This window comes from Peromyscus maniculatus, chromosome 17 (assembly GCF_049852395.1).
Source record: "Peromyscus maniculatus bairdii isolate BWxNUB_F1_BW_parent chromosome 17, HU_Pman_BW_mat_3.1, whole genome shotgun sequence".
NCBI lineage: Eukaryota > Metazoa > Chordata > Mammalia > Rodentia > Cricetidae > Peromyscus > Peromyscus maniculatus.
The window spans coordinates 60,541,943-60,568,430 of NC_134868.1; the positions used below are offsets into that span (position 1 = coordinate 60,541,943).

Here is a 26,488-nt window from a genome sequence, read left to right on the forward strand (position 1 = left end):
ACAAATCAAGGGTTTAGGAAGTTGACATTTTCTGTCCCTCTAATGGCCCAAATATGTGATTTCTCTCTGGTGTCTTAAGATGCCAGCACCTATGTGCCATGTTCTTCCTTCGGTTAAACATCATGGCTCAGGGTAAGGACCCTTATCGCCAAGCCTGAAGACCTGAGTTCCATCCCAGGAATACACACAGGGGAAGAAGACCCACAGCTCCACGTTGTCCCCTGACCTCCAAATGCACACCACGGCACACTCATGTACACACACACACACACACACACAGTAACTCAATACTCAAAGAGTTTTTAAAAAGTATCTTGCCCTATCTTAACCTTCCACTCAATAATGTTTACATCTGTAAGCAAAAGAAACCACAAAAAGTTTAGTCTGGTCTTTACTCTCGCGGGAGGAATGTGGTTTGCAGTTTTCTCCATCTTTGCCTGTGTCTGACTGGCTAACAGCTCCTCCCAGAAACACAGCCCCGGAGGGGATCCTCACAGCGTTTCCCTTTGCCTTTCCAGAGAACACAGCACTGGCTTTTACAAACCTGGCTTCTTTCCTCCATCTTCACAGCCTCCAGCTTCCCTAAAGATCATTTATAATTGGCTTACTTTTCAGATGCTCTTTCTGTTTTTAGAGTCCACATTTCCTGGGTTGATCTGATTTCCTGCTGGCTTCTGTTGCCGTCACATGAAAATACGACTGAGTTCCAGCACCAGCTGCTCCTGGGCTTCTCCAGGCAGAGCCTCTAGGAACCCAGTGCTAACACATCCTACAAGACACGATGGCCCTTCTCTTATTGATTCACTGCTGCTTTTTACTTTTGTGGTAAATGGTGCCAGTCCTCCGGGTTTCTACAAAACACACTGTGGAATAATTAGGTGTGTGTGTATACAAACATATGTGTGTATTTGTATGTATGTATGTATATATATATATTTCTTATTTCTTGTTGTGGGGAGTGGGGCAAGCATTCTACTCTGTGTGTGTGTGTGTGTGTGTGTGTGTGTGTGTGTGTGTGTGTGTATGTGTCTCTGTGTGTAGGTGTATATATGTGTGTATGTGTATTATGTGTATGTGTATTATGTGTGTGTATGTATATGTGTCTCTGTGTGTAGGTGTATATATGTGTGTATGTGTATTATGTGTATGTGTAGTGTGTGTGTGTGTATGTATATTATGTATATGTGTCTCTGTGTGTGTGTGTGTGTGTGTGTGTGTGTGTGTGTGTGTGTGTGTGTGTGTTTAGGTCAGAAGACAACTAGTGGGATTAAGTTTTCTCCTTCCACTATTTCCACCATGAGGGGTCTTGGGGATCAAACTCAGGTCATCAGTCTTGATGACAAGTTCCTTTACTCACTGAGCCACCTCTCCTAATTCCTGGGTGTGGAATGCATTCTTAAATGCAAACATGAAGGCCGTTGATGAGACTGTAGATCTCGTCTTCAGAACACACCACCTCTGTGCCCTCCACTCCCATCACTGTCTCTCACAGAGACGACCATCTCTTCATCCATGATGCCATCCATGTTGGATGTGGTGTTCTCCTACAAGGCACATCCTCTGAGGTCTCCCTCCATACTGTGGCCCAGAGCTACCTGCCCAGCCCAGGAGCAGAATCTAGGCTACAGCTTCAGCGGGTTCTTTATTTAGTCCACTACAATCAAGAGCCCTGATACTGAATAGCATGCAAACCAATTGTGGAAATACTTTAGTGCATTAAATACTAATAAATGAATCAGTGCACCACAAGGATGACCCACGGTTAAATGCAGAAACCATATTTCCCAGTTTCTGTCAGACTCTCTGAAGTAAGCAGTGTCCAACTTACAGGGAAGTTTCAATAAAGAATGTGTTACATGATTTATTTTTTGCAGTGCTGGGGTTTGAACCTATGGCCTTTCACATATTAGGTAAATGCTGTTCCTGCTATGCACCAATCACTTTCATGTAAATTTTAGTATGTGTCAGGGTTGTGTTACGTTGTCCTGGGGATGACAGCCTTCCCTGCAACAACTGAGTAACTCGTATTTCCCAATTCCCAAATCCTGAATTCACCTCTACACTTCAAGCTCTTTTTGGGTTCACCTACCCGCTATTCTCAGGTGAGGATGCATAAATGCTTTAACAATACTAGGTGAGATTCAAGATGCTTACACTTTGCAAGACAGTTTAGTTACAGTACAAAATACATACACACTCATGAGCATCAGGCGTCAGTAGGAGGAATTCAGCAGTTACAGAAATGGGGGGCAGTAACGTGCTCGGGACAATGTGAGCCTCGAGATCCTCAGTCCTCATGATCCCTGACCCGAGATCTTCCTGGTGTCAACACCTGGGAATAATGCTGCTCTCACCTGGAAAGGAGACTGAGTCATGTTCCCAGGGACTGCCATGCTGTGTCTATAGTGGCTGTGAGGACACTCCATCCTGCAGACTCCATATATCTTCACTGATTGCAACTCTACGGTATTTGACCATAATTTATTTTCTCTACCTATTACCCTCTGCGCAGATGGTCAGAGAAAATAGCCTATCAATCGAGGGCCCTTTATCCTCTCACAGGCAGCCTTGTTGCATCAGCTTTACACTACATTTTGTGGCACACTGTCGAGAGGTTTAAGACCTCCCTGGCCACGCTACACGATACCCTTGCTTACTCTCCCAGCGACGTAGCCCTGGGTCATATCTTTATGCTGGGAGGCACTAGGGTAAGATGGAGATGTGCTTGTTCCCATGCTCTGGGCAGGACTGTGTTGGCAATGAGCTCAAGGCACAGTCAGTAAGGTGTCAGTGGGATACTCATCCCGAAGATGCCCTGACATCCTCCTCTGTGGTATTGCTCTTGTCCAGTGGTTTTGTTATCACAGACAAGTTGGTGCAGTCTCCCATGATGAGGGAGTGTTCACGGATGCTTAGGTGCCGAGGAGGCAGCTGCAGGATTCTGCTGCCTGATTCTGAGGAACAGGCTGGAGATGAGCCAGCTCTCTGTGTGTGAGGACAACTGCGCTGGACCATCTCATAGCCACCTTGACTTCTGTCTTATGTGTCCTTGCAAATCTATCTTGACTTCTGCCACCAACTGAATGGTCACATTGATGACAGCATCCAGTGGCTCCTCACTTCTGTTTCTTGTATACATTCAAATTACAGACTTACTACAGATCTGATTCTTCTTAGCTGCAGAAAATTCATAATGACTTATTTTATTTGGTACCATCTGACTTTCATTAACTGACTTTTTGAGGCTAAAAATATGTGTTTCCTCGTGTGTTTTATAATGTGTATTTCTACCCGACTCAGGGCACTTAACCTTTCAAAGACATTACTGAAAGTCTTCAACTGTTACATGAAGGACTACATGTCTGCTAAACATTCCATATTCTGCTTTTTTTCTGCGTGGGTTCTGTGTGAGTTGAACTGCTATACAGCTTGGATTTCTCAAGCATTGCCAACCAACCCTGGTTCTTTTGTGCATCATTCCCTAAATTTCCCCTTCGGCTTCTGAGGGACAGTAGTAGACAGTGCATTCTTCCTGAGTTGTGCTGTGACTAGCCAACAATTTAACTAACGTAACAGACTGACATGTGAATAAGACAAGACAGCCAAGATATGGAAGGGCAGACAATACAGCAGGGCATGTGTATATGTGTGTGTATACATGTGTATGAATGCCTGTATGTGTGTCTGTATTTGCATGTGTATATCTGCATGTGTGTGTATGTGCATGTGTCTCTGTGTGCATGTATGTGTATGCATGTATGTATGTATGTGATTCTCTGCGTGTGTATGTGAGTGTCAGTGTGTATGCATGCATGTGTGAGTGTATGTGTGTGTGCATGTATATGTGTGTATATCTCTGCATGTGTGTGTGCATGTATGTGTGTGTGTATCTGTGTGTGTGTATGTGTGTGTGTGTGTGTGTGTGTGCTTGTATGCATGAGTGTGTATTTGTTTGTCTGTGTGCATGTGTGTGTACTTATGTGTGTATTCTATGGAGTAGAAATTACCCCCATGTCCACAAAAAGGCCACTGGTAATATGCCTACTTTTACACAGAATTCTGAGATACACGGAGATAACTTTGCTTGTTCAGCCCCAACAGCAAAAGTCTTATGAAGGTTTTGATGTCACTGTACTGATTCTGAGAATACAGCGTGTAAAATCTGCCGTGGGGATTTTCACTTGGCGAGGCCGGGCTTAAGCTTTCCAAATTAAATAATTTAAAAAGGAGCAGATTTCATCATGCCTTCATTGGACATGATAAAACAGCTAACATATAAATTACCCAACACCATATTTCTATTAATATTAAAATACCCCAATGCGGCAGTTGTAATATATATAATATTGGGAAAGGAATAAGGATGTCAAGCCCTGAATGAAGACAAGATATCATCACACTAGGTTGAGGAATGTGCCAGTGTTATGGGTCTCATAACCTTGAGCTCCACACAATGAATACATCTTTACAATGTTCTGATATTATAACATGTTTTCCAAAAGTGCTTTCAGACAGAAAGTTTCTGCAAATTTGAATGTAGAGGAATGTTTGACTCCATGCAGCTTGATTTATTACTCATCAGGCATCCTGCTCAGGCCCCCTGGGTGAGTTCCGTATGGAGGGGAAAACATCACCCTCCATGTCTGAAAGTGAATGTGTCCCAGGTCTGCTTCTCTGAGGACCGAAGTCAGAGACTCACTTCTTCACCTGCTTCCAGGAAAGCTATGGATTATGAAGTATGTTCTATATCTTCCCTATGGGGCACCCATGTAGAACAAACATGGGCTGGCCTATGATCACCAACTTTGGGGAAATCAAATGCAGAGAGATGTGATTTGCACCAAAGACAGAATCTGCCCTGAGTGTATGAATCTGGGTTGTCACACAGGGGATAAGAAGTTTACAGACACCAGGAAGCACTGAGTCTCACTCTCTGGAGGCTGGTTCCAAGACCAAGGCACAGTCAGAAACCACATCCACATTTAGTGAGGTCCCCAAGGCTTACAGAGATGTGCTAAAACGTTAGAAGAGGCTAGTCAGCTCTTAGTAACCTATTTGTATTGACATCAATCTTAATCCTAGGGCCTCTATCCTCATGACTTAAGCGTTCCTCTAATATCCTCATCCCATTATTTTCTGGGGTAGGAGTCTAACGTGTGAATTTTAGGGGACACACTCTTTCAGAACACACCTCTGAGTCCTTGCATTATTTGGATGTTAGAAGGATGCTCCGATGTAACATCCTCTGCGTTGGGCAGTTGTATAGTCTGATGGTCTGGTGGCATGTAAGTGACACTAAATTTGGAACACGGTCGTAACAGGCATTTCTAAAGTCCCTGTGCCTTCAAATCACCAGTTCAGGGTTGGGAACTCAAGTTATAAAATGGAAGAGTCCATAGACAACTTGAAAACAAAAATGTCGAAGTGCTGTTGGTGAATTTAGCACAGAATCATGCCCTCAGCTGTAAGTAGCTACTCAGTCATGTCTGTATGTATTTATCACAGAATTTTATTAGAAATAATCCCATCAGATGCTTTTATTTTATGGGCTATCCCAAAGTATGCATCTGTTTCTCTAATAGATGGTATTTGTTTTTACAATTTTTGTATTTTAACTTTTAATTGTGCATATGCATGTGGATGGGTGGGTGTCTGTGCACACGAGTGCATGTGACCCAGGAGGCTAGGAAAGGGTGTCAGCTCTACTGCAGCTGGACTTACAGGCAGTTGTGAGCTGCTCAGCATGGATCCTGGGAACTGAACTCTGGTCCTCTGGAAGAGCAGTAAGTACTCTTGACAGCTGAACCACACTCCCTGACACAATACTTCCCTTTTCAAAGTAGACGTTTCTAGGAACTCCTGGAGTGAATAGTAAAAGTTAAATTTTCTCTCACATTTATGCCATCAGTATTTTAGAGATGTACAGTAATCTCTAAATTGACTGTTATAAATTCTTCCTCAGCATCTTCCTGGGAAGTAAAACGCACTTGGCAATCTGTGTGTATATGTGCATGGTGTGTGTATATGCATGCTTGTGTGTGTGTGTGTGTGTGTGTGTGTGTGTGTGGCTTGAAGAGGTATGGCCTCCAAAGACTCATGTGTTTGAATGCTTGGACCATAGAGAGTGGCATTATTAGGAGGTGTGGCTTTATTGGAGTGGGTGTGGCCTTGTTGGAGGAAGTGTGTCACTGTGGGGGTAGGCTTTGAGGTCTGGTATGTCACCAGTATGGCACAGTCTCTTCCTGCTGCCTGTGGTTCCAGATGTAGAGCTCTCAGCTCCTCCAGCACCATGTCTGCCTGCATGCCGCCATGCTCCTCATCATGATGATAGAGGACTAAACCTCTGACTGTTAGCCAGCCCCAATTAAATGTTTCCTTTATAAGAGCTTGCGTGGTCATGATGTCTCTTCACAGAAACAGAAACCCTAACTAAGACAGTGTGTATGTGTGCATGCCTGTGGGGTGTGTGTGTGTGTGTGTGTGTGTGTGTGTGTGTGTGTAGGAGTAATTGGTGCGGAGGTCAGAAGACAGCCACACTGTCATTCTCAGGCATTGTCCATGTTTTGTTTGCTGCTTCTGTTTTGAGATAGGGCCTCTCATATTTACCCGGAACCTGCCAAGGAGGCTAGACTGACAATCACAAGCCCTTCTGTCCCCCTCCCCTCAGCACTGGATTACAAGAACATTCTGCTGCACCTGGCTTTTTATGCGGGTGCTAGGCTTGAACTCGGGTCTTCCTGAGCAGCAAGCACTGTATCTTTGCCATTTGTAATAAAATCTACCTGACCTTCCATCCTCTTCCTCCTGTCTCCAGGAAAATCTCCCAAACACTGCTACCTGGCTATAGACCCCAATGACCCTTGCTTAAAAGTCCTTGTAGGTTTCCAGACATGGTTCCTCACACGGCCTCCTATACATGCTCTCAACCCTCTTGCCACCTGCTCTAGACCTCTTTCTTCAGGTCTCCTTTGGCTGATCCACAGCTGAACACTTCTCAAATCTCTGTGTCACATGCCCTCATCTCCCCCAAGAGTTTAGACAAAGCCTGTACTTGTCCTCTGGAATGTCGCGTGCTCTTCAGAGAACAGACTCGCTGACCACAGTTTCATGTCACTGCCCATCTCTCAGCATCCTGCCATTCTAGGTGCTAATCAGATTTTCTCTGTGATTCTGCAGCAGCCAGTCCACTAATTCAGGATAGGTTCCAAACTCAGGATCCTTGATTGCTGAAACCATCTGCCAGTCATGTCATTGCTGGATCGAATGACATCGGTCTATTGTGTGTGTCATGGTGTTCATTCTCCACCTACAACACAATTCAGGTGTGCCTCTCTGCTTCCCAACCAACACCCTCTCCTCTGAATCTCACAGTGCCCACTGACCCAGTGTGTTCTAGCATTGTGAGTACTGGCATTCTTCTTGGAAATGAGATCTTCCCGAAGACTTCACAATGGCATTTCTTCCTCTAGCCATGGACACTTTGCTTCAGGTCACAACAGAGGCTCTTCTGTTTATTTTACTTCGTGTTTCTGTACCCACTGCAGAGCCAGTGACACAGAAGTTGCATTCCAAATCTAAGAACGCTCGCTGCAGGAGATACGCGGGTGGACTTTTCATCATCAGAACTCTATCCTTGAGTTACAACCACAAGACCAAACTCAGAGAAGGAAGTAAAGCTCTGCAGGACACTGTATGGCCTGTACATGAGGACTTTCAGGTGTGCTGACCCACGCTGGGCTCCAGGTGTGCTGGCCCATGCTGGGCTCCAGGTGTGCTGACCCACACTGAGCTCCAGGTGTACTGACCCACGCTGGGCTCCAGGTGTACTGACCCACGCTGGGCTCCAGGTGTACTGACCTACACTGGGATCCAGGCGTACTGACTCACACTGGGATGCAGGTGTGCTGACCCACGCTGGGCTCCAGGTGTACTGACCTACACTGGGATCCAGGCGTACTGACTCACACTGGGATGCAGGTGTGCTGACCCACGCTGGGCTCCAGGTGTGCTGACCCACACTGGGATGCAGGTGTACTGACCCATGCTGGGCTCCAGGTGTACTGACCCATGCTGGGTTCCAGGCGTACTGACCCACGCTGGGATGCAGGTGTACTGACCCACGCTGGGCTCCAGGTGTACTGACCCACACTGGGATCCAGGTGCAGAACTGAAGTACTGCCAGGCACAATGACTCACAGCCTTTCTCAGTCACAACTCTAGATGTCTAATTTTCTCAACCCTTCACAAGATTATACACTAGGGACACCTCAGAGGTGCAGCCCAGTTACCTCATGTCAGAGCAGGAAGCCGTGGCTAAGGCTGTAACTAAAAACCTAGAAGTATTGGAACTGAAGGGCTTCGGTATAGACAGGGCTTTGTCAACACCTGGACCAGGCTCCTGCTAAACTTATTCTAGTTCACTCACAGAGGAAAGAAATATGGTAACTATATTTTACTGGAAACACAGATCTCTTAAATTATGAAGTGATAATCATCCGTAAGTATGAGGAAGTGGAAATTATCTAAGTTGCCAAAAAAGATTCTTAAAATATAACACCTAAATATGGAAAACCCTGCACCACTCAATTCATGTTTGGGTAAAATGTGTTAAAATGTGGAAAATAGTCAGGAAAGTATGTGAATTTAAGTCTCCCTGAAAAATAAGCAATATGTACCTGTATAAATCTATGTATTAAGTGTGCATTCTGCATACACACACACACACACACACACACACACACACACACACACACAGAAATCTGCAATGTGAACATAGTATGAATCCAAGTATTAGTACAGGCACATGGTATTCACATGCACATACATATACATGTATATGCATATTCATATGTACATATACTTGTATACACATAGACATACATGTACTTCCAATAGATGCATGCATATTATGTACACATATATACATACATAACAAACATGTACATAGTACACACACATGCTCATAATACATACACATAGGGAAAGAAAACTGGAGTGGGTATTCCTGACAGGTGGGAGTGTAGGTGAATTTTCCTCCCTTCCTCTCTCTCTCTCTCTCTCTCTCTCTCTCTCTATTTCTTTTTTTGTATTTCCAATGCTTCTGAAGTAAATAGTTCTTGCAATTAGAAAGAAAAAACACCTATCAAAAAGGACATCAGAAATTAAATACCCTGGCTGTGCTTTATTAACACAACAATTACACTTTAGGAACCATCTTTTCCCTGAAAGTGTCAGGCTGAGGCAAGTCTCCCCGCTTTTCCCTCAGGTGCTTCTGAATTGCTGCCAATGATTATAAGAATCAACAACATGATTTAAATAACTGTAAAATCAAAAACTTAATGTAGCTCATCTTTGAATTTATGCTTTTGTATTTTAAAACCAGTTTTTTTTTTTTTTTTTTTTATAAAAAATGAAAGTATTAAGAATGTTAGAGATTCCAGTGTGGATAATGTCACAGCAAACCACACCTAATCAAAAAGCAGAACCAACTGCTCACAGAGCGCCAGCCCCATGGAGACCTGTAACACAACTCTGCACCTAATGTTCACAAATGTTGCTGAAGAGGGAGTGGAAAGATCTTAGGAAGCAGATGACCAGGAATCTGCCATGGGGTTGCATCTCCTAGAAATGACTTCACCAATGATACCTCGACAATATGGCTGCCCAAACAAGATTCGAACAAAGTTAGCATCAGCAAACATGCTAACATGGATGGCAGAGATCTCATGGGGCCGCACCCCAAGACGAAGAACTGCAGTTACCTAAGGAATGCAAAGAATGGGAGAAATAGTCTTCCCCGGGGAAACGTCCTCCAACTGTCTACCCAGTATCAAGAGGTCATCCCTGAAATCACACACACACACACACACACACACACACACACACACACACACACACACACACACCCCAATAAGTTTTAATGAAAGAAAAAGAGGCCATGAATTTGAAAGCGAGTTAGAAAAGGTACATGGAGGGTTGGAGGGAGGAAAAGGAAGCGGCAAAATGACGTAACTATATTTTAATTTAAAAGACAGATTGGACATACTGTGTTAGAAATCTTTGGAAAGTTTGAGTAATTGTAAATACAGGACACAGCAAAGCAAGGAGGCGCAGAGGCTACTGACAGACCAGGGCTCATCTTCTCAAACACACGACACACAGGGCAGCCTTTAGAGCGTTCCAGTTGAAGCCAGGCAGTGTAAAGAGAGAACAGGTCTCACTCTCCGGCATGTGATGACAAGACTCAGGCCACAGCAGTGCTAAGGACCGCAGAATGCAGCCACGGTGCAGCCCTCCTTCCCTTTGTTTCTGGTTTAAACAGACTCTCCCTATACACCCTTGGCTACCCTTGTGGTCCTTTATACTGTCTTCTGAGTGCTGGGATGACATATATGGACCACTATATCTAAATAAGACCACTTCAAATGAAAACAAAACCACAATCTCCCAAACAAACACACACACCCATACACATACACAATCACACACACACACAATCACACACACTCACAATCACACACTCACACACACACAATCATACACACTCACACACACTCACACAATCACATGTACACACACACACTCACATAATCACACACAGAATCACACACTCACACAATCACACACACTCACACAATCTCACACACACACAATCACACCCATCTGTCATGTCTTACACAGCAGCCTTGTCACATACTTAGTGTTTCTGACATACAGAGAAATTTAATACATTTTCATGTCCATTTTTCTCCACAGTGTAAGGTTACACATTCTTTGAAATTAAAATGAGAACCTCCAACCTCACATCAGCATTAATTGTGTGTGCTCTCTAAGGGTCAAGGATGGGGTGGCTTAGCTATTCCCTTTTGGCTATTTCTGTCTGTTAAGAATGGCAGTGACATTCGCATTTATGAAGTGATCGTGGACTCCAGATAATCCTGTGTCTACAACTACACCAGGAAATTGACTATAACCCTTGTATGAATTTGTTCATTGACAAATGTACCTGACCTACAGTTTAGGAGATGATTTTTTTATACAGGAAAGTCTGGCACAGTTCTTTCCAAAGTAAATATTTTGGAAAAGAATATAACAGAAAATGGCTTATAATATTATTTTTAAGTTACTTTGAGCAATTTTTCTTTGGTCTATAAATATATTTACTCTATTTATATATTTGAACAGTACATATTTATGTGTCACATATTTCTAGTTTCTGCTGAAAATCCTGTTTTATTTTTCAGAATTTTAGTTTTTTAGTGTTCTGGTTTTGAGCAGTATCAGGTTCACAGGTAACTGACAAGACTATGGAGTGCTCCCTCTCACATTGCACATATATCCCGCACTGTGACCAACGATGGTACCTGGTGTGACGAGAAGGAACTGCTGTAGATGACTGCCTTCAGCTAAAGTGCACAATGCCTGTGCTTTGTCCAGGTTGCAGCCCACTTTAGTCTACCCTAAGAGCCGCCTCAGACCCTGAGTAATCGCCAGCCTTATCTCCTTGACTTCCTTTTAACTGTGGGGGTTTTCTCAGCTTTCCACTGACTCTTACAACCTTGGAAAAGAGAGGCGAACTGCTACATATTTTGTGCGATGGCCCTTGACTGGGGTCCATATGGAAACTTTTCATGCTGTTCTTTGTTTGTGTGTGTTGGTAGACCACCGGGGATGTGGAATGTCATTCTCAGAACACCAAGGACACCTGAGATGAACACATCTCATCACTGCTGATCTGGGTCTTCAACTCCTGTCTGAGGGAGCTCTGGTCCAGTTCCATGATGCTTAGCCTTCCTCTCTTCCTCTCCACACTGTCAACTTCAGAAGGGAGTCACTGGCAACACCCCAATATCTGAGGACAAAGGTGTGCTGCATGTGACTGAGAGTAGATGATCCACATGGATCTTTCACAGTTCATCTGCACAGTACAACTGTGTGTTCTCTCCTGTTGGAACAGTCCAAGAAGGGAGTCATGCCAGGGGAATTCTCCGTGCTTGTGAGAAAATGCCAAGAAATCAAGACAAGTGTCTTGTGGCCTCAAAAAAATCCAGAACTGATCTTGGAATGTGCTTTCATGCTCTTCTCAGATGTAGTGGAGTGAGGTCACTTCAGCTGTTAGTATTCATACTCCCCTATTGGAAAACATGTTTTTGCCATGTGTGGCTTATCTCTGTGGTTGAACACCATACTCATGCAATCCTTCTTAACCCTCAGAGTATAAATGGCCTGATGCTCTGAGTACAGTTGACTATTGCATGAGACTTTAGTCTACCTCATTTTTCAGGCCCTGCTCACCCCGGTTTATACTGCCAACTGGAGCAGTCAACACTCTCCTGTTTTTTAAGCATGAGCACAGTGATATTTACTGCCTTACGTTACAATCCATTATGACTACTTTTGATTGTCCTTCAAATTGTCCCAGTGTGGGCTGTTGGGAAGGGTGTGTTTAGATCTCCTCTGTATCCTTTGCAAAATTTGCCTCCCTCTCTTTACAGATAATGGAAACTCCATCTTGCAAATAAATGCCCCTTGCCTGGATTCAGTCATCTTTCCTTCTTAGCTTAGCTGATTTATCAAAGAAAATCCTGCTACTATTTTACAGAACCACCATGTACTGTTTACTATATAAAATAGCAAACTATTTTCATGTTAGCTTTGGCTTTTAATCTATTTTAGTTAATGTTTTCCTATGTTCAATTTTATTTATTTATGATCTGATTTTTCTATTAATTTTTCTACTTGATTTAGGCTTAAACTGCTCATCTTTCTTTAACTTCTTTAACTAAAGTTAAATTTCTAACTTTAACTTTCTTTAACTTCTTAAATGGAAAGCTAAGTATTCATTGTTCCTCTTGAGGGCATGGGGGAATAAACCGCAGTTTAAACAAGTTCACACTCACAATGAGGTGGGATGGTGAAGAATGCAGGTAACCTGCTGATAATTTCAGGGGTAAACAAGGGTCAAGTTCAAATGTTGAAGGATGAATTGAAGGCAGATGATGAGCATGAAGAACTCCCCACTCTGTAAGGAGTCCAGCACTGAGTCTCGCTCTGGCATGTGGCATGCATCCCAAGTTGAAAAGATGATTCGGCATTTCTTCAGAGAGTCACTCTTCTAAACATTTATTCTGAGGACTCCGGTAAATGTCACTATCTATTGATTTTCCCTGGAAGAGGCAGTTTAACTTCAGTGTCCACAAAGTTCACATTGATTTCCTCATCCGTGCAGTCTCAGAGAGACCTAACGAAGTTGCCACTGTGTAGTTCATCCTAACGCTGAGTCCTTGTATAGTAAGTGTAGTTCATCCTAACGGTGAGTCCTTGTATAGTAAATGTAGTTCATCCTAACGGTGAGTCCTTATATAGTGAGTGTAGTTCATCCTAACAGTGAGTCCTTGTATAGTGAGTATAGTTCATCCTAATGGTGAGTCCTTGTATAGTGAGTGTAGTTCATCCTAATGGTGAGTCCTTGTATAGTGATACCTCGGGCACCCGTTTTCATGTCCAACCTTACTCCACTCTTGGCCTATAAACATGCAGCATTCTGTTTCAGTGTGCTCCCTGGGGAGTGCTGCCTCCAGCCCTTAGTGGTGTTCTGAAAGTCACACTTCCCATATCACAGTCTCTCTAGTCATGGTCTTGGATCAAAGGTCTACCTAATGAGCCCTGAGATCATGATGCAGTCATGTGCTGAGCTCAGCTTTGCTGCTGGTAAGGTCTGCAGCATCAGTTCTGCAATGTCAACCCTGCCTTCCATGGAGACATAAGGAGGTAGCCTTTTGCCCTGTGCCTTTTTTAGAAGCATTGGCATTCTACATTAGAGGGGGGCATGTGGACTTGCAATGGAACCAGATTTGAGATCCCTGTCTGAACTTAGAAAGGAAAAGTCACTGATATCCAGTGACACATACTCAAGCATGGGAAGAAACGTTGTTGTTATTTAATTTTGGGTATTTCATACATGAGCACTGTATTTATATCATTTCTACCTCTTTTTCTCGCCCCCCCAATTTCTCCTGTGTCCTCTCCACTCCCTCCCAAATTCATGATTCCATTGAAAGAAATGTTGCCGTGGGATGGTCTGTATGTCAAATTACTCTGATTGGTCAATAAATAAAACACTGATTGGCCAGTGGCCAGGCAGGAAGTATAGGCAGGACTAACAGAGAGGAGAACTGAGAGAACAGGAAGGTGGGAGAGACAGTGCCAGCCGCTGCCGTGACAAGCAGCATGTGAAGATGCCGGTAAGTCATGAGCCACGTGGCAAGGTATAGATTTGTAGAAATGGATTAATTTAAGCTATAAGAACAGTTAGCAAGAAGCCTGCCACGGCCATACAGTTTGTAAGCAATATAAGTCTCTGTGTTTACGTGGTTGGGTCTGAGCGGCTGTGGGACTGGCAGGTGACAAAGATTTGTCCTGACTGTGGGCAAGGCAGGAAAACTAGCTACAAAATGTCTTCAAAAGTTCAACTGCAGCTGCCTGAATATGGATTCTTGAGAACAAACATGGTCATTCCAATAATACTGATGTGTATCAAAGCATGCAGTTCTAAAGCTTGTCATGACATGAACATGGATATTTCAGGAGCTTCATGAGTGACAGCTTTGTTTCTAATTATCTGCATTCTTGGGGCATGAATGGTGACATAGACACATGCTTTTCCCAGAAGTAGTGTGAGAGATATTATTAAACACGTATCTGCCATGGAGTTTTCAAGTGCTAGGTCATCTGGATTCATGTACTTACTAATACGAGCAACAGGACAATATCAGGGTTGTCACAGGCACAGGCAATGTGCATTGGTGTCCAAAAGTCCTCATCCTGGTGGTTGACATTGACACCCCTGTCAATGAGCACTTCCGCGATGAAGACATTGTCATATCGAGCACACTGAAAGATAGAAAGGAAACACAAGTTATCATAAATGATGCAAACACCACTGACAGTCAGGACAGGCAAGGCCAAAAACGTGTTCTCTGTCTCCAGTGAGACTAAAGGAAAGAGGCAGATGTCAGACTGATGGGAAATCTGGGCAATCGGCTTTGGGATGAAAACAGTAACAAGGGACAGATACTTTATAAATTAAGCCAGATCTTGATTAGGTTCCTGGGCCATGTGCAGTGAGGGTTCTAAACTGTGCCCTTGAGTGCATGATCCTTCTGACTCAAACAGTTCATTGGGACTGTTAAAATGCACATAACATTTCTCTCCTGTGGTGGACACGCTTTATGTAGGGTTTATACACAGGCTTAGAATAGACTCTTCTTACTAAAACATTCAATATCCCCACTGTGACACTTCACCCGCCATGACTGGACAGCACAGTGAGGAACGCAGCATTGGAAGAGCCTGCTGCTGACTGACAGCCGCCAGCACCTTCATCTGCTCCAGTCTGTGACCTCATAACTCTGGGGGAAGGACTCAGGTACAGTTGTACAGTTAAGAGTATACACTGCTCTTGCGCTAGACCTGAGTTCGGTTTATTTTCAAAGTACGGAGATTTCATGGCGTACCGTGACAGACAGAAAACAGCTGTTTGAGGGAAGAACTTCTGGAAGCAGGCCCTCCAAGCCTGCAGCTGAACGATGATGGGCATGGTTCCCAGGAAGCTCCCTGGGGTGGTCTGAATGAAAACGGCCCCCACAGACTTATAGGGAGTAGCACTATTAGGAGGTGTGACTGTGCAGGAGTAGGTGTGGCCTTGTTGGAGGAAGTGTGTCACTGTGGGGGCGGGCTTTGAGATCTCTTATGCTCAGACTTCCCTCAGTGTGACAGTCAACTTCCTACTGCCTTCTGGTCAAATGTAGCACTCTCAGCTCCAGCACCACATCTGCCCACACTCTGCCATGCTCCCCATCATGATGATAATGATCTGAATCTCTAAAACTGTAAGGGAGCCACCCCAATTAAATGTTTTCTCTATAAGAGTTGTAGTGGTCATGGTGCCTCTTCACAGCAATGGAAACCCTAAGATACTCCCCATGTCAGGGAGAGAGGCCACTGGGGTGATAAGCATCATGACCCACACAGTAGAAACTGGCACCTGTTCCCTCTGGCCAGACTAGATACCTGTATTTGTCTTCAGTGGAGGGGACACTAAGTTTCAATTAAACACCATTCTTTTCCCACCAAATAAATCATAACTGTAAGCCCCAACAGGATCAAAGAGTTTCTAAATAACTACAGTCCCCTAAAGTACTGAATATTATTTAAAGTTACAAAAAATTTCAGCTAGTACTTAACAGTCAAAATATCCCATGCCTAGAACCCAGCACAAATGATTAGGGAAGCATCACGGCAGAATCAGTAGAGTCCACAGGATAGGGCATGAATGATCAATGGCGCTGCACTCAGAAAAGGGGCAATGCCTAGAACTCAGAAACCTGGGGACTGGAAAGGAAGCCATAGTGAAGAGCGGCTATGATCTCTGAGGCAGAAGAATCACAAGATTAAGGCCAACCTGGATACAGAGGGAGATGATGATGGTGGGTAGACAGACAGACAGGCAAACAGGCAGATGATAGATTAGATAATAGATGATAGATAGGTAGATAGATAGATAGATGATAGATAGATGGATGGATGGATGGATAGATAGATAGATAGATGATAGATAGATAATAGATAGATAGACAGATGATAGATAGATAGATAGATAATAGATAGACAGATGATAGATAGATAGATAGATAGATAGATAGATAGATAGATAGATAGATAGATAGATAGGTAGATAGGTAGATAGATACTCAATATACTGTTTTAAAGTTACATGCAACAGTAGAAAACAGTGCTGGAAGCTACTGGAATTAATGAGTCATACCTTAGGAATATTGAAACACACACTGAATTAAGTTCTATGTACAACACACAAGAACACAAACCTGAATCACACCAAATAATTCAAAAGAAGGCAGAAAAGGTATGTGTATGTGTGTGGGTGTATAAAATGGGAACTATGGACAAAAAGCAAACACCAGATTTCCAACCTAAGCACATCAGCAATCTGATGAACTCCATAACTTCAAGGTGAATGTTACAAGATGGAATAAATGTTTCTCATTGATGAAAGCAGGGATGGGTCTGTGTACTCTCACACTCCTCAGTACTCCCTGGAGGGCCTTGCTGGACGTGTAACAAGGTGTGAATAACAGCTACAATGTTGTCATTAAACCTGCCTCCACTCACAGAGGACCTGTGATATGGAAATATATAAAAAGAATCATTTTACCTAATACATATGTATGACAGGGTTATTAGACACAAGGCCAGAGCAACAAATCAGAATTTCTATACAGTAGCAACAACATTTTGGAAATTTTTAAAATATTGAATAGTTTCAAAATTTTTGAAACATTTGTGATTAAGACAAACAAAAATATGTAAGCCTGGAAGTAACAAAGTAACCACATTTTATAGGCTTGGAGAATCTTACATGTAGACTGTGTTAGTGAAGAAGAAAACACAGAACTCTCAGCTGATTCTTCCTATGTCTGTCTGCATTTAATTAAACGCAACCAGAAACACACAGGTCTATCTGCACTGACAAAAAAAACCCTGAATCTAAGATTCATAAGTTAATGAGTAAGACCTAGAATAGCTTAAAGATCACGGACAAGGAAACAGTTTGTGGACTGAAGGACCCAGTGCCGAGACTTGCGTAAACCTGTGATCAACACAGTGAGCTGCTGACAGAAGAGCAGAAGAATCACGGAGACACACAGCAGAGTCTGGGGATGGATCAGCACACATAGAGACAACTGGTATCTGAGAACATCTCAAAGGCAGTTCGGTGGCAATGGGTGTTCTTTCAGCTAATCGTGACAGGCGGCTGGGTATGTGTGCACATCACACACTGCGGCTGTGCACTTTGCACAGACAACACTAACTCATCATGGAGAAGAGAAGACAAATTCAAAGTCTAACATTACAAAAAAAATCTAAAATTGGACAAGGGGGAAAGCCCTGATATGAGGCCATTGAAGACATTCTCAAGCACCCTGTAAGGGGTTCAAGGAACAAGCAGGTAAGACAAATATAGGTGGCTTGACAGAGAAGCACCAAGTCCGTGTCTCTTACGTCCTAGTCACGTAAATCACTGATAAATCACTTGAAAACTTGTTGGTGTGAACTGGGACTTCAGCCACAGCAGCATCAGTTTTAGGAATGATTGCGGGGGGGGGGGGGGCGGGAGGGGGGGTGGGGACCTGAACAACATAGTGTGATCTGGATCCATATGAAAGTAATTCCTCTCTTTTCTTCTTCTTTTGGAAGGTTCACTGTACAATCAACGATGATGTGAATGATCTTTCATTCTGGGCCTGTTAAGATACCCTGGATGGGCCTCACAGACGGCTCAGTGGGTAAGAGTGCTCCCAGTGCAAGCATGAGGAGCTGAGTTCAAATCCTCAGCACCTATGTAAAAAGCCAGGGGCGGCTGTGCATCCTGTAACCCCAGCACTCAGAGAGGGGGAGAAGAAGGGAGAGACTAGTGGGTTCTGAAAGACTGCTGGCCAGCCAGCCTAGCTGGAAAGGAGAGAGTCCAGTTCAGTTGGGAGACCTTGCCCCGCAGTAACCAGGTGGAGTGTGATCAGTGGGAGACCCTGCCTCATAGTAATCAGGTGGAGTGTGATCAGTAAGAGACCCTGCCTCGCAGTAATCAGGTGGAGTGTGATCAGTGGGAGACCCTGCCTCATAGTAATCAGGTGGAGTGTGATCAGTGGGGGACCCTGCCTCACAGTATCAGGTGGAGTGTGATCAGTGGGAGACCATGCCTCACAGTATCAGGTGGAGTGTGATCAGTGGGAGACCATGCCTCACAGTATCAGGTGGAGTGTGATCAGTGGGAGACCATGCCTCGCAGTAATCAGGTGGAGTGTGATCAGTGGGAGACCATGCCCCGCAGTAATCAGGTGGAATGTGATAGAAGACACCCAGCAGCCTGCTCTAGCCTCCACAGGCAGAAATATATCCACACACTCACCTGCATGCACCCCTGTACACACACACACACACACACACACACACACGCACTGCACACTCATACACACAAACACAAAGACTTCCCTGACCTAGACTATGGGAATCCACACTGACACCTCACACTCACTCACATGCACATCCCTCCCCATACACACATTGCATACACATACACACAAACACAAAGACATCCCTAACCCACAGTGCAGGAATCCATATTTACACCCCAAATGTGCTTGGAGTTTGGAATTTCAGAAATTCCAAAGCACACCTCTTATTTCAAGGAGAATAAAAAAGCTATAATTAGATGCAAAGCTGAAAGCGACACCCACCCTTCTCTAGTGATGTACTTTGTGATTCACACTTCTAAAGATTATGAATAATAATTTGACAGCAATAAATACCTTTAATCACACTTGTCTGAAAAGATTATGAAGGCTGAACATCTCTGTAACAGCGGTCTTACACTATTATCACAGCTTAGCAAAGCTCATGCTCCCTAGAAAGAATTTCCCTCAAGCTAACACCTCTTCCCCCCAATCCTTGCTGATTGTCACCACACCAACTAGTTTGCGGTGACATTTCACTGCAGAAAGAAAATGAGCAAGGTGCCTGCCATGCTCAGTAGGCCTGGGAACCGCTTTTCTGCCTGTCACCCGGTGTCACATCCCCAGGCCCTCTGCTGCCCTCGTCTCTTTCTCCACATGTCAAGCAGAACTCAGCAGCTGGACTTCACACAGTTTAAAACGTAGTGTCTCTGGCTCAAAGACTAAGCATTTCAAGGACCAGGTCGAGTGTCCTATTCAAGGCCCATGCCCTTCTGCACAAAACCCCTCTTACAGTTCACGTGCCCATGAATCCTAGTGTTTCTCTAACACAAGTGTGCTCCCCTCTCTCTCTGTATTGGGGGGCACCTGCTCTTAGCACCTTCCCTGAATCACCAAGTTCCTCCCCACTGCCACGTTCCCCCCCCCCATTTTCTTTTTACTCTTCCTTCCCCAAAGTCTAGGTCCTGGACATTTTAAATGCATGTCTCTCACTTGGAAATGTTCAGAAAACCTAGGAGAACTCAGTCAGCCTGAAAACACCATCTCTCATGGCTACTTCTCCACTTCAGGGAAAATTATTGACCCATGGGGCCGTGAAAAAGCCTAGATATGTTCTGAGTTAATGTTTCTTTCTAAGCTATACCTCATTTTCTATCATCTATCCAACCATGTATTATTTACTTATCCATATATTATCTATTTATCTCATTATCTGTGTATCTATTCTCTATCAATCATATATCATGTATCTATCATCTGTCTGACTATCCATCCATCTCTATCTGTCTATCTATCTATCTATCTATCATCTATCTATCTATCTAACTCCATCCATATATCAGCTATTTAACCATGTATTATCTACTTGTTTTTCATCTATGTATCTGTCATCTATCAATAATCTGTCATATATCTATCAATCTATTAATAATCTATCATCACCTCTCTATTTTTCTCTCTCCATAGTGTCTGTCAGTCTATCCTCTCCAACATCTTTCATCTGTATGTATCTATTATCTATCATATCGTCATCGTCTGTGTATATATCTCCTCCCCCGTTTTCCGCCCTTACCTTCTTCACCTCTGCTCTCCATCATCTCCTCAATTACATTAGACACTCTGTTCTCTACTCTGCTTTTCTGAGTCCCAATGTGTCTTAGATATTTTTGTAGCCATCCTGACACTTACATGAATTCCTTGTCTTTGTATTAAAACTAGAATCCCTTCAGTCGAAGGATATCTCTGATTCTTAAGGAATTTGACTTCAGCTTGACTATGGTGTAAGGATGTCACAGTGTAGCATGGAGGATGTCTGAAAGTCACTCTCCATTGTGTGAGCATTGACAGTCCTTCTCTTGGTTCATTAACTAAAACCAAAGTCACAAACCCCCAGCACTTTATTAATTCTTACAAATTAATAAAATTGTAAATAAATTAATGAAACCTCACTCCATAAATTCTTACAAAGATTGAAATCTGAGGATTCCTCTATGGTACCCTCATGAGACACCTTTCCTGAGGGCACAGTCATGGTTGCTTTTACCACTACCTCCCTGTCCATCATCCAGGATTTGATACCTGCCATTTGCTTACTCCAGGGATTTTTTAAGGACCAGTAGGCAAAGGGACTGAGACAAATGTGTTTGCAAAACATGCATTAAAAAGAAGTTAAAATAGAGATATACAGTTAAAATATTTTCTATGGATTCTATATCAACCTTAACCCTTTTGGAACATTTGATTCCAATGTGAAAATTTTTTCTCTGGGACATTTAAGAGAAACGTCTTACAGAAATCAGGACTTATAGCAGTGGTGCTCAACCTGTGGGTCACAACCCCTTTGGGGGTCAAATGACCCTTTACAGGGGTCACATATCAATTATTCTTCATACAATACATTTGCATTATGATTCATAACAATAGCAAAATTACAGTTATGAAGTAGCAATGAAAATATTTTTATGGTTGAAGGTCACCACGTGAGAACTACTGACTTAGAGCCTGGTGCTCAATGAGTAATATTGGAGTTAAATAAACATAACTCTGAGAAAGCCCAACAGTGCCTACAGCTGGTCCTTGACCCCCATGCACATGCACTGTGCTGCCTCCCTTCAAGACATCGATGGAACAGTGTGTAATCAGGACCCAAGTCTGAAGAGCATCAGGCATCCCACTGTGGGATGTCCCAAGGCGTGGGCTCCCTATGAGGCAGTTCACACTTGACACCCTAATGGCTAAATTGTCTTTCTCAGCACCTAAGGCATTCTGAAACCCTGTAATTTTTTCCTCTCTGGCAACCTGCAATTGTCCCTTTGTTTTTATTTACTCAGTAATTTCTGCTAGAGGAGAGTACAGCAGTGAGTCCTCTCCCTCACCCAACACTCAGTTTCCTTGTACATCTCCCAGACCCAACCTATGACCATCCACGACAGCATCAAAATTCCTGCCTCAGCCTGGGAGGCGATGAAGTCTCTCAACACAGCCTTTTCCTTCTTGCTGAACTCTTTCTGAATCTTTGGTTTCTATTATTTGGGTCTAGGGTAACTACCTTGCCATTAACCATGGAGGCCCTACATCCTTGGGGGTCTTTCATTCACGGCCCCTTCACCGTGCCTTAAGTGCTCACTGCCTCACTGGGGAGAACCCAAAAATGACAGTGACAGCCACATGGTATACTCACTCCATCTATCGTGACATCTAGACAGAAATAAGGATGGCGTGTGCAAGACCTTGATGGAAGGTCAATGGGTATAACCAATGGAGGGAGCTCAGACTTGACACTCTTCCTCCACCCACTCCTCCTCAGGTCTGGGAATCCTGTGACTCTCTCTGCCTCAGAACATCAAGCTCAGCAGCTCTTTATCCACACCTGCCATCTGAAATGTGCCTTTTTTTTTTTTTTTTTTGGCTCATTGTTTGATGCTCTTTCTGGAACTGACTTTTAGAACCTTAATTTATTCTCTGCCCCCAGTTGTCACCACATGGCCCCTTCAAGTATCCGCTCTTACCAGGTGGAGTAAGGACCCTCCTGAGGAAAGGAGAGATAGTGGGTCCGCCCCTTCCTTCAAGAGTCGAAGCACTGTAAGAGAAGAGAGAAAACAGAGTTGGAGCAAGCATGTTCCACGCCCTGAGCCCAAACCGACAGTCTTTCATTAGCAGCTCGGACAAGAGCTGTGAGGGTCACAGGGTGAGGGTCACTGTCAGATCTCCCACATCGCACACCTACGATCACGTGCGTTTCTCCTTGTGTCCAAACCTGTTACCTGGCATGGAAGTTTGATTACTCACCACAGGCATAGAAATTAATCAGAAAGCAGAACTGACAGAAGTGGATTATTTTGAGGCACCACGTTTATATGTCCTTTGCAGAACAAAAGAAAGCATATAAACAAAAAGGATCTGCTCTCTGGCCTCCGGAGGACATTGTTTTGCAATTTGTGATGACCGATTGGCTTAAAGCAATGAAAGTTTGCACTTTGCACACTAGGGCTCCATTTGTGCCATTAGCCCTTGACCATGTTTCTCCTACTGTCACAGAGCACTGTGGGACAAAGCCATAAAGTCACATAGATCAAGACATATATTAATTATCAGAGCAAATCCACAGCTAGAAAATGACCAGTGTGTCCATCTGCCAGCAAGGTGAATTCGTTAGCACATGAATGTCATGAGGCACACAGGGATCTCCTAGTCTCTGCTGATTACAGTGTCCTGACAGGGTAGGCCTCCTAGGAAGGTCCTTGGGTTCAGGGACACTCCCCTGGTCTCCATTATCAGTAGCATTAGTCATGGTTTTAAAAAATAATCACTGATGTACTTGCCACGAAAAGGCAACAAAGTAGCAGCTACCTTCTTTGTTGTTTTGGTTTTGTTGTTATTGTTGCTTTAGTTTAGGTCAATGGTTCTACGTAGGCCAAGTCAGCCGGACGTTTTCAGTCTCAGGCCTCAGTCTCCCCGGTGCAGAGATGACATCCATGAACCTACACACCCAACATCAGCCACTCTTTCTCTCAACTGTGACAGGGCACTAGTCCAAGTGGCTCCGATTCAGTCACCCTCATGGAGCCATATTGCTTTCTATCCAGTTTTTTCTCTGTGACCTGAAATGTGACCTGATGGCACCTTTCTATTCATCACAGAACCAATGCCTCCCGGTATCTGGTCTCTTGTCTCCCTCTGAGTAACTCCAAGAGGACAAGAAATCTGAACAGCTGGCTGCTCCTGTACAGGTTCCAGGCACAGAAAGTCCCCTTCTCTGCTGTGTATCCCATGAGCATGATGGGAACAGCCATCTACCGTAGAGGGACCTATGAAGGTAGCCTAGAGTGCCCATCCTCAAACCTTCCTCCGGTCAAAGCACCCCACATCCTAATCTCTCTCACTACAGAACAGATGCATGCCTGCTGTCTGAGGGAATGAGGACCAAGCCTGTCCTTACTTCTTTGAGACTACAGCATGTCTACTCCAGGGCTATTCCCAAAAGAGCTTCATAAGGAAAGTTTCTAGAACATTCCCTCTCTGTTCACAAACAAGCATTTTCCCTTCCACGATGCTGTTTGTTCTTCAGTCCAGGATTTGCTTTCATAAACAAGGTCCAGTTTGCTGAGGAAACTTCTCAGAGGTGGCAGGTCTTAGACAGATTGCCAGCTGCCTCCATTCTGAGAGAGCTGAGTGAGTCAGGCAAACTTAAAGAATAGCTTAGCAACCTGGGACTCCACTTGGCTTAGGCTGCAGGCTATACACACCCATCTCTAAACTTGCAGGCAACTAGGACCCCTACCTGTATCAGACAGCAGGCATACCTTCTTTAAACAGTGGGACTAAGTCAGTTCCCTTGAGACCCTTTGATAACACCTCACTTTGGTTTAAACACATCAGGGACCACAGTCTGGAAACTGTGGGCAATGGGGTCAAGTTAAATTATGCTGGTTTAGGATGAATGAGACAAACTGTGCTCTCTGAGTGAACTTCTGGGGGAAATCTGGTATTTACCACCTTATTCCTACGCACAGTTGGGCATGGGTATGACAATAAGATGCTGTCTCGCATTATTAAGAGACTGCTAGTTTTATATTATCCCCACACTACAAGTGGAGAGGTCCAGCACTAATAGGACACAGCTGTTGGATGGGGAAGCATGGACTTGAATTTTAATGGTATCGGGGGATCCACTGTCAAGCTCTGGGGGCTCCTGTAAGTTCAGCAGTTTTCAGGGGAGACTCCAGAGGACAGCAGTTAACACTGTCTATAATAGCTATGCATAATGAGCTAGATATACTTCGTTGCTTGTTCCCAAACACTTAAGAATGAACTCTTTCCCCATAATCATTGTGGTAACTAGGGGTACTGGGAGAAAATTAAGAATACACAGAAAATAGAATAATGTTGAAAATACGTTAAAAATAAAGAGAAGCCAGGCATCATGACACATGTCTAAAATAATCAGCCTGTCTAGATAGTGAGGCATTGTCTCTAATTAATTAAAAAGTAAAGAGGGAATTGGATAGCCCATGGGTGATAGCTCAGGGGTGAAGGCACTTGCCACCAAGTACGATGGCCTGAATTTGATCAACAGTGGGAGAAAAGAACTGACTCCTTATAGCTGTTCTTTGATGTGCGTGTGCATGCACAGACAAACATCCAAAGAAAGAAAGAAAATCAAGAAGAGAAGGAAGTCCTAGGATGGGCAATGCAGACTTGAAAGATGACGTCTGATAACACCGAGTAAGCGTTCCTGTTTTCATGGGCACACAATGCACACTCAGTCAAGCTTGCTGCTCAGCGCTATCGAGGGTGGCCAGAGCTACGTGGTCCTGGTTGTGCTCTCACGGTCCTGTCACGAGGACCTTCTTCACCAATGTCCTGACCAGGGCTTCTAGCCCGTGTAGAACAAGCCATGGCAGCAGAGTCACTCCATTCTTTACAGGGAAAACTGGGGCTTTGGTCTGCCCCATCTGGTGTAATGTTGGCTGGGTTTGAGTAGGCATCCTGTGAGAGAAGCTGAACCCACCCCACCTCTGCTGTTTGTTGAGTGAGTTTACTTGTGGGAAAGTCTTCTGTTTTTTAAAGTATCTACTGAGATGGTGTGACTGTGTCCATTATGTTCATATCAAGGACACGCTGTATTTCACTGACTGGGTTCTCATACACAGCAACGGTCTTACATTAGTAGACTGAAATCCACTTGGTTATAGGCTATGCATTGCTTGGCTTCGGTCTGGAAAGATTCCAGAGCCTGGCCCTGCGGGGCCATTGAAGCTTCTCACTGCCTTATCAGCCTATTTTCCTACACTTGGTGGCTCTCAGTTGGACTCTGGGTAGTATCAGCCTCATGCAGCATGTTGTTACACTTTCTGTGTTCTGGCTCATGGACACATTTGCAGCTTTGTATCAGCCTCTCTTTAGTCATTGCAAGAGTTCCTCTGGGAAGCAGCGTGCTGGGCTCCACTGTGGGAAGATGTTAATTCAGTCTCTCTGTTCCTCGAAGCCTGTTGCCCAGTCTACATCACTTGGCTCTTTTCATCCTGATTTGTTGATGGCTCATGCCACTCTAGAGGGTTTTCTGTCTCACATGGTCAGCTAGGCTTTTGGTGTACAACTCTATATTTTAGCTCACTTGATTTTTTTAATTAGCACATAACTAAAACTTACCTTCCTTCATTCCTGATTTTTGTAGTTGGAATTTTTTTGCTTTCATTTTCATTTTTTAAAAAGAAAATTTGGTCAGTTTAGCTAATAATATTTCAAGTATGTTGACCATTTCATAGAACCATTTTTTCCTTTCATATACGTTATTGCTTTTCTCAACATTTTTCTCGCTTCCAACCAAGTATGTATACCTTTCTTGGGCACTGGCTGTTGCTTTACTGGGCTTTTCCTTTCAAATGTGGGAAGTTAGGTAATTGGGTATTCGTATGCTTTTCTGCTGTAGGCATTTACAGCTATGGAGATGTACCCAT

The 26,488-nt window shown here is 43.8% G+C and overlaps 1 protein-coding gene across 2 annotated transcripts in view; it reads right to left on the reverse strand.

The window, feature by feature from the left end:
* Positions 1-26,488, reverse strand: part of Myo16 (myosin XVI) — a 482,961-nt gene that overhangs the window by 296,544 nt on the left and 159,929 nt on the right. For both annotated transcript variants that reach the window (XM_006981334.4, XM_015999820.3), the window contains exons 3-4: positions 22,538-22,608; positions 14,749-14,892 (exon numbers count right to left, since the gene is read on the reverse strand). In XM_006981334.4, coding sequence (XP_006981396.2) covers positions 14,749-14,892; positions 22,538-22,608 — 215 coding nt within the window. The remainder of the gene's footprint in view (positions 1-14,748; positions 14,893-22,537; positions 22,609-26,488) is intronic.